Source organism: Pseudopodoces humilis, chromosome 3 (genome assembly GCF_049639895.1).
Source record: "Pseudopodoces humilis isolate 2021_Gansu_Grassland_sample_001 chromosome 3, ASM4963989v1, whole genome shotgun sequence".
Taxonomy (NCBI): Eukaryota; Metazoa; Chordata; class Aves; order Passeriformes; family Paridae; genus Pseudopodoces; species Pseudopodoces humilis.
The window spans coordinates 25,556,442-25,566,256 of record NC_142202.1 but is presented as its reverse complement, the minus strand read 5'-3'; the positions used below and the strand labels follow the sequence as shown (position 1 = coordinate 25,566,256).

Below are 9,815 nucleotides of genomic sequence, written 5' to 3'. Positions count from 1 at the left end.
AGTGCCTTCGTCTTCATGTACTGTATTACTCCATACTTATAAATAATAAAAAAGGAGACTGATAACAGTAGCTTTATGTAAGCAAGCTTAGAAATCACACTCAGATAAGTGCTTTTGACCTAAATCTTGTAGCACCTCGATCTGACATACAACCCCACAACTGTGAAATTCTGTATGAGATTTAGCAGTTTGAAGCTGCCAACTGACCCAGCCATGAAGCAGACAGAGATAAGAATTTACAGTACAATATGATACAATTAGACATTCACCTCCTATTTATTTCAGTCCATTTCAGTATATAACCTATTTAAAAGTTGCAGGCTTTTTATTAAAATGTAAATGCTTGTGTGCTGTATATTTATAGGCAGCTAACAACAACAAGAAAAGACTCTCATAAATTAGATTTCTATGAATTAAAAGGTAAACAGGAGATGCTTCTGCAAAACTCTTCTAGACATGCAGAGATAAAGGATGGCTCTACCACACAAATAATCAGATACAAAAATAGCTGTTCAGAAACAGCACACCTAAGGAGTACTTTAATCAAACATTTAGGTTACCTGCCAAAAGGACCATGATCTCTTCAAAATGCAATGCGGATTAAAGTGTTATCTAACACAAGCAGAAAACTAACCTTGGAGTGGAAGTTCGAAATGTGTTCATCATAATTTTCATGTCTTTGGATAGAGAAACCAGCTTTTTCAGCTAGATTGCAAAACTGGTTTAAAGTATTCCCTCGGAGTGGAGCAAATACCATTGCTTTTCCCTAGAACATTAAAAAGAGAATTTATACATTTTTAGAACTGGAAGGGAATCAGATATAGCATACACCTCACTAAGCTTTTAATATGCTCAAGCTGGAAAAGTCAATTGTTCTCTTGTTAAAATACTAAAATATGGTGACATAAATAGTTGTTCAAAATATTCAAGATTTCTGTGATTAAATAAATGCAATCTAGAAAGTTATAAATAAATATTTTCTTTAGAAAACTGCCAACTGCATCTGCTTCTTTTCATATAATAATGGTGTCTGTGGATTACCAAAATGAAACACAGAAAAAGCATACAAAACATACACTCAATGAAAACTCCATTTGTTAGCTCATGAACATGCAAAGACTGTAAATAATTATTTTCTTTTTTTCTCTCTCACATAGAAGAGTATTTTTGTACATTTGCTGTCAGTGGAATTATAACAGTATAAAACAAGGCAAAATGAGAGGCAAATCAGACCCAATCATTAATTTTCAGAAGATATTTTAAACTACCTGAGCAGTGCAACTAAATTTGACCTTAAATTGGTAAATTGCATTTAAATCAAGAATTAATGTTCCTGAATACTGATTCTGGTTCTTGCAAGATGACCAGGCCACTCATGATGCCCAGGCAATATATTATGGTCCATTACCTAATTTTTTGTTCATCCTTCTGTATTTTAGAAAACAAAAGTGACTGTACCTTGAACTGATAAGTTTTAGACTCTGTGCAGAGTACTTGCCCAAAACCTAACCTACTTGATAGAGCATCTCTTGAAGTCTTATTTGCAGAATTAATTCTAATTGGATGAATACTGTGTTCTGTCACATGGAATGAAAAGCGGTTGAAGAGCTGTAAACAAAGGTTAATATCAGCCAACAGCATATCACACCAAAGGAAGCCACAAAGTTTACTGGAAGTTCCTGTATTTAACTTCTATGTTAATGAGAGCTAATTTTTGAGGTGCTGTAATTAAGTAAAGAGACAAAAAACATTTTTGAAGATCTGAAAAAGTTGTGAAAGGATTAAATGTTGTGGAAGTTTTCAGTCATTGTGGAAGTCATTTAACTTGAAAAAATGCTATCTGTAAGCCACAGAAGAGTGATCAGTACAGAGCATTTCAAAGGAATGCTGGAAAATTACAATGCTGACACAAGACACTTAGTGAGGAGAATAGGGAACAAATCTGTGTCTCACACATGCACATGTACACTGAGACAATGCACAGTGAGGCAGCAATAAAAATGCTATGTCAGAACCTATAGTGCTAATGTGTACTTAAAAGATTCCAACCATTAACACCACAACACTATATTCTCACAACAGCTCGGTGAGATAGGAAATGCTGTTACCCTCATCTTTCTCATGGGAACTTAAAGCACAAAGGAGTCTTAGGGCGATATCCAAAGCAACTCAACTTCTGTTCATTTGTGTAGCTGTAACTTTAATTCTGTGGAAAAATAAAGAGGTGCAAAGGGGTGTAACTACCACCAAAGGCACTGGAATTGCTTTTGCAAATGCTAGGTCTGAATAAAGGCTCAGCTCAGGATGAAAAACATTAAACACAGGAAATTCACAATTGGTTCCCTCACATCCTTGGCATGCTTTAATGTCATCAGACAGAAGTGGGCAGCAAAGAGAGCCATCAGCTGAGGATCCCGCTCCTCCTGCTGCCATCTCACGCTCCCCAGAATGTAGTTTTGCAGAAACCCTTCCTGGCAGAAGAAGGCCAAGACTCCTCTAGAGACCCTCATTTTAATGATCACTGTAATGGGAAAAATGTCCCTCATCCAGGGCTTACAGACCATATGATTCACATGAGAACTTCAGATATGACCAAACCTTGTAAATAGAGACTGCTGGAGGATACAGACCCTACACTGGCCACCAATCCAGCAGCACTGAAGAGGTGCTCACACAATAGCATCCCTTTGCCCCATCTGGAGTCAGCAGTCCATGAGGTCATTACTTCTCATATTCTCTGAAGAATATTTTCAATTAAATTTGAAAGAGAAATACAATAAAATAGAATGTAATATGATATGGAATATTTCTTATGTCCAGACAGAAACTCTTGAAATAACTTTGAGAAAGTGGAATGGCTTTTATGGAAATCACTACACACTTCTGGCCAGCTCCTTAGCTGGTATAAAAACCTTGACTTTAGTGTGTGTCTACATCATCTATGGATCTTGCACTGACCAATAAATCATGATTAAAGTTTAATACCACAATAATCTCACAACTGGCAGATACAGTGGTCAGTTCTGGTCTGTCACAATCTGGGTTTAAAGCACTTTTTTGTCATCTGCCCAGTCTCTGTGATTCTGCTACCAGTGGTGGGGCTGCATGCACATTTCTAATTATAAAATGTTTTTCATTCCTTGGCTGCTGTACAATCAAAAAATTAAACCAGTGGCCTGATTCTACTCTTGATGGACTATTCCAAGTTTCATTCCAATTCAAAAGTGTCTCCTAGGATGATGTTTAAAGGATGATGTTTGAAATACAAAATGGCCTTTCCACAGATGCAAAAACACTTCCAGTAAACTTGTAAACAAAACACAGAGGAAAATTCCAGTTCTGATAATTTTAAGTCTCACTAAAATGCTACAGTAAGACAACGGGACAGTCATTCATTTTGGATGTGACTATGACTAACTACTCATCAATTATTACTAAATGTGGTCTTATTTGCTGGTACTAATCTCAGCTCAACAGCATCCCATTGACTTCATTGGGATTTTGAATGGACAGGCCACAAAAGAATCAAAGCCTTGATAAAAAAATTGTTCTTAATTAGGGAAATACGCAAACAAAAAATGCTTATTCTCAGATTGAAATCAAAAGCAAATGTTAATGATATTAAAAAAAAACCCTAAACGTTGGCAAATCAAGTCAAACAGATTGAGAGAAATAAAATATAGCCATTCAAGATAAATTTGTTCAGTGTAATATTTCTGTGCCTAATCCTTTGAATGGATTTAAAGGTAACATTTGCCTGTGTAACAAATTCAGATAGAAATTTCAGCCCTCAGTAACTCTGTGAGCTGCTCATTTGTCTCTGTGAATTTCTTCCTGTACCAACACAACTGTCCATGGGGTCAATACTAGGAACCAGATAATTGAAATGATCAGAGTACTGTTTCAAGGAAAACAAAAAGTTACCCAAAACACATAATTCTGTGCCATAAGAATTCTAATAGCCAGAAATATCATCCTTAGTGAAAAAAGAAATACCACAGATAAATTTTAAATTAACAGTAGGAACAGACTATGTATGTGCTCTGAATCTCTCCTTCAAGAGAGCTTTGCAAGGACATCTGTTATTCTCTGTTTACTCCACTTTATCTTCCTGGTATTGTTGGTTATTATTTTCCCTGTACTCTTCTAAACTAGTTGTATCCTAGTTACATTTGAAAAATTACTTGCATTTATATAATGTCAATTTTATCAATTTGTCGAAGTATTTCCAAAAAGGAAATATAGATTCTAAATTTGAGACAAAATAATTAATGTAGAAGAGTGAACTTAATAAAAGAAGTGTATGCCTTAGTTTGGGCATAAATGAATGCCCATAAACTATTCTTAATTATTGCAGCTGGAAAGTAAGTTCACTATTGATTTATTTGTCCTTTAAAAGCCTAAATATAGTGCCATTTAGTAAGTGTCCTCTGACATTACCCTTAGATTTATACAAGTTAACAAGAGCAGTGAAATTGGTAACTATTTTATACTTGTGACTGCATCTTTTAGGATCTCAAATGACCATACGTTTTTATTTGTGTCTTTCAAACCATGAAGAGATACTTGAAGGCATCTCTGCTGAACACCTCATTTTTGGACAAGAGAGCTCTTTTAAGGTGTCTGTACTCCCAGCTCTCATCCTATACAATAGTTTGCTGTCCTCTTATTTATAAGTGACAATAATTTGCAAAGCCATGCCATAAGTGTGATATCCAGCCATATAGCCATTTATAAAGTGGATTAGGCAACTGAATTTAGTTAAAAAATACAATTTGGATAGGGGTCCAAAACTCTGCAACAGAAGTTCCTTCATGGAACATGAATTTCTAAAGCTAGCTTTGCTGATATGAAGTAGGAACAATTTGCTGTGTCTAAAATGCACAGCAAATAAGTGCTAGGTTATTAATACTGACTATGCTATTAATCACAATGTGCTGAAGCAAACATGACTAGGAAGGTAGGCAACAAAAAGCAATCTCTCTTTACTCCATCTACATTCACAAAGGAGTGTAGCTCATATGCTTTAAAATACAAAGGCATGTCCTGAATTTGAATTAGTTGGTTGAAGTTAAAGAGAAACAAAGTCAGGCCAGGTTTGGCTTAAAGTCAGCCTAACAATTACACAATTACCAGGGCACCTCTTACACACTCTTCCTCCCACTCATTCTCCTCTTCCTCAATGTCCTTTCATGGAGCCAGTAGAGTGGTCCATGGGAGTACCTGAAGAACCAGTTGCTGACATTGATCTGGGCTGAAAAAAATTTTTCGGTATTTTTTTTAACTGGGATCTGCTTTGGGTTCCAGATCACCTGTGGTCCCAAAAATTATTGCACTTTGACAACTGCTGTTACATATTGAAAATCAGAATGCATCATTCTGGGCAGGAGCTGCTTAACCTCTTCTTACTGCCACTGACAGAAATATCTGGGTAACCTTTTCCTCAAGGTGGCTACATTTCTCCTATCTTCCGGGCAGCCTTGCCCCACAGCTCATTAAAATAATTCAGTCTTAAGTAACTTGCCGTAGGTCACTCAGGAAAGTCTATGGTAGAGCCAAGAATAGAAACCTGATCACTCTAAGCAAAGAATGGGATTACTTATACAACTAAAATGACTCGGGTTCTTAAACCTTTGCACGTTTGGGGTGTTCTATTCCTTTTACAGAGAAAATCTCTTGTACAAAAAGCACATTACCTATTTTAAATTAAATTTGGAAATGCACTGCTAGCATGAAATGTTTTGTTTTCAAATTGAAAGTATACCTTATTGGAAGATTTGGATGTTAAGCATGAATTATAAAATTTCTGTTCCAAAATCTTACTTAGAGAAATTACTTAATGTTTTCTCCTTTTCTTCTTTTGATAACTCCCCTTTTTTAAATATTTGAGAAGATATATATATTTTATATATGCATGTAACAGGCTTTTTTTTGCCTGTAAGTCTCTCTGATTTAAAGAGCCCAATAGATTTTGACTGATAAAATATCTCCTGAGTGACACTCGTGTAGAACATGTAATCATTTTATGAAGAGCATAATCTCATTATTTTCTAAGGTATAAACACAGGGTTTACTTAATGGAAAAAATGTTTTAAGCCACAGTATACATATAAGGGATTTGTTCATTTGATATAAACATAAATCAAAAAGAAAAAATATTATTTCATAATAAATAAATACATAATGACAAAGGTTACAATTGAAGGGATTAAAAATGACAGAAGCCAACATAAAAACTTTCAATATCGTATTTTACTTTAATATGAAGACATTATTATCAAAGGAAAATACTTGAGAAACGCTTTGATAAAAATAATCTGACGCTATCTTTGAAGCGGTTTCATTTATTTTACTACCCACTGTGTTCCTTATCAGAAGGCCAAGTATAAGAAGTTTCCTAGTTTACGATTAGGAAAGAATCTGATAGATTAGAAGACTCAATTGAAGTTGGACATAATAAGTATTAAAGTATTACATGACATTAATCCTGCCATTCCATTACTCTCTCAATCATTGTGCACAGACTAATTATTCTGAAGCCAGTGTTCAGGAGAAAATAGAAACATACTTACACTAGGTTGGAGTAATCTCTTTATTGCATCAACAAGGCTAGCTCTGTACCGGTCCAGAAACAGGCTGACATTGAGAAGAGAACAGAATCCAGATTAAAATGGGTTTTCAATTCTAATGATACTAAAGCAGATAAGTACAAGGCCAATTACATATGTTTACACAATGCTGTAAAAGAGAAACTGTGGTCTACATTTCTATACAGTTCAGGTACTTTTAACATTCAAAAAGACATAAAATGAAATAGAATCTAAACTAAAGCTAAATTATCAGCATGAAACAACTCTTTATATGGCTGAAATTTGCCAATCATACATGCTAGCTATTAAAATAATACTGTATCAGAAATGAGGATCAACATAAGAAGTTAGAATTTTCCATGTATATACAAGGGGGATGGAATTTTAAAAATTTTTTTCTCTTGTATTTCAGGTTACTATTAAGGGTATTTTTTTCTTTCTACCTTCACAGTTTTGGCATTAATTCTTACCTATTATATATATTTGCTATATTTCTATATCTATCTCTATCTATCCCCATAAAGATTTATAAGACCCTAACTCCTCCCTCTCTTCAGTGCTGTTGAAATACAATGGCCCAGATTGTACAGAGTTGTCATCTCTCAAGAGTGCAACCCTTCATCTTCAGTATGGGTCCCGCAAGGATAGCAGCAGAGTCAATTTTCCCATGCAATGTTGCCAACATGCTCAGCCCTATTTTGGTGTGATTACCTCATGATTTGAGGGGATAATTCATTCTTCATGCCCCTCAGTACCTTAATGTATATACTAATAGTGGCAACCAGGGTGCCAATCACTCTTGACTAGATATTTGTGGACATGTAGTTACTGTGGATGAGTGCATTTACAATGGTTAGTGAACAACCATCTGATAGCAACTGATGCCTTTCAGTCCTTACTACCGGGGGCTGCATTTATATTGGTGATTCAGATAAGAAACTCTATCAAGCAGCCATAGATAATGTGATTTCTTTTCTTATTTTTTTTCTTTACCCCCACATTTTCTCTGTAAAAAAACCTGCTTTCTGGCTTATGTCAAGTTCAAGTTTCATAGTACATGGCATTTTGTCCATTCTCCATGGGTTTTTTAACATACTCCCTTTTATTTTCAAACTTCTTTTCTGAAGAGATGTGGGTAATTTTTTTTTTCCAGGTTTGAAATTCTAAAAGAACATAAAGAATGTATGGAAACACTGAAGAGAAAGAAATAGTCTGCCAACCACAGGCCTTTTATCAAGAACAGAAGATGTATGGACATTTTAGGTAAGGACACTCCATGGCTACCAGGGAGAATACCGTATTATATATCACAGAGTTGAGAAGCCATGCAAGAACTGTGAATTTTTCCTACTCTGGAATAAGCAAACCAAACAAAATAAAAGAAAACTTGCAAGTGGCCATATTTCATTAGTAGAAACACTGTTGAGAAAATATGGTAGAACGGGTATCTATATATGTTGAAGAACATTCAGCATATCTATATATGTTGCAGAACATTTAATACAGAAGTATGATCTTCTGAATTTCTCCTCAAGAATATGAAGTACTAGCTAAAAATTTCCCTGATAGCCTGGCTTACATATTTAAAATTTAAACTTGAGCAATTGACATGATGACTCTCCCTCAGCCTTGATTTATCTTCCTGGAAGAACTTTACTGAAAACATTGGTACTTAAATTTAGTTAGTTGAAAAAACAGCTCTTATCTCTGATGTCTCTTGGGTGTTTTAATGACATCCACCTCTTGTTGATGCCTATACAGAGAACTTAACCACCTGCAGAAGAAGTGGAATACATGATTCCTTTCCCAAACGGATAGTGAAAAGTAATTAATTTTCTGCAACATGAAACATTGCAAGCATGCACATATTTAAGACTTCTTGGGATCCTATGTAGAAGGAAGTACATTCTGAATGAAAAGTGCATTTATAATATTTTTATTACTGGAAGCAGTGTAGTGGAAACACAATCTTGGAACAGCTTAGCAGTGTTAAAATCCCCTTTTCATGGACCTGAATACCATTCTCTCTTTTGTTTTTTCCAGTGAGATAGGGGCACAACTGCTGCTACCAAGTTTGTTCCTTTACAATGAGACCTACAGGCCTTTGTTTACCAAAAACAGATTGTCTGAGAACTTAAAATTTTTCTGTACAACCCCAGTTGATATTTTGGTGGCACAGGAGATAGATTCATATCCCTCTTAGCTTAGGAAACCCAGGTAACCTGAGACAGTTGCCCCAGTTGTCCTGCCTTCCAAGCGGCCCGTCCCTGGGAACATGACCTACTCAAATTGAAAATAGTTTCTGATATTGTGATTTCCAAACTGTTGCTATGTGAGCCATGTTCTTTGACCAGAAGGAGCAGAGAAGACTGAAAGCAAAGCTACTGCAATGCAATGACTCCAGGGAACATCTCTATCCGTCCTCTGTGTCGGGGGACACCTTAAATGAGGAAAATCCTGAAGAAGTCATTAGATAATCTGTGCTGCAGACAAGAACAGCATAGGATTTAGCCCACGCAGGAGGATTTAGTCACGCTGTTTTTCTTACCGGTAGAATTGTATGACTAAATATTACCACAGCATGCTGCAAATGTCCCTGAGAGCATCCAAGCTCACAACATGTGAATACCTGAGTCACCTGCTCTAGATGTCCCACCTTGGCAGGCAGGTTAGACTTGATGATCTCCAGAGGTCCCTTCCAACCTTAATAATTCTGTGATTCTGTGAACAGTTCAGTAAAATTAAATAATGCATTGTTCTAAACCACTCACACTCATCTGTCACACCTCAATTCAAATTTGGCTTAAACTTGCCATTACTTTAGTGGTAATATTTCATATTTATGTAGCTCAGGACAGGAATAGCAAGGTTTTCTTGGGTCAGCAAGGAAGTTTCAAACCACAGCAGTAGAAAGGTGAGAACATGGTTGATGATTTGGCCTTTGTTTAGGCAATACTCTTAACCTGAAACCTGAAATCTGGATGAACAGGCAGGTGACATTGTCACCTCTCTACTCTCTTACTCTTTTATTAAAATTTTAAATTGCCATTAAAGCCAAGATGAAAGTTTATACCAAAACTGCAGAGAAGTAACACTAAGCCACAAGGAAACAAACTTAAAAATACAAGCAGATTCTTAGTTTGCTTCATGCTAATATCCTTTCATCTTCTGCCTTGCAATAAGGGACATATATTTTATAGGCTATGATGTGAACTTTTTGGTTTT

The 9,815-nt window shown here is 35.7% G+C and overlaps 1 protein-coding gene across 1 annotated transcript in view; it reads right to left on the bottom strand.

Moving 5' to 3' along the window:
- CAMKMT (calmodulin-lysine N-methyltransferase) overlaps positions 1 to 9,815 on the bottom strand; it is a 221,418-nt gene that overhangs the window by 7,502 nt on the left and 204,101 nt on the right. Inside the window, exons 9-10 of the mRNA XM_005523388.3 lie at positions 6,573 to 6,636; positions 635 to 766 (exon numbers count right to left, since the gene is read on the bottom strand). Coding sequence (XP_005523445.1) covers positions 635 to 766; positions 6,573 to 6,636 — 196 coding nt within the window. The remainder of the gene's footprint in view (positions 1 to 634; positions 767 to 6,572; positions 6,637 to 9,815) is intronic.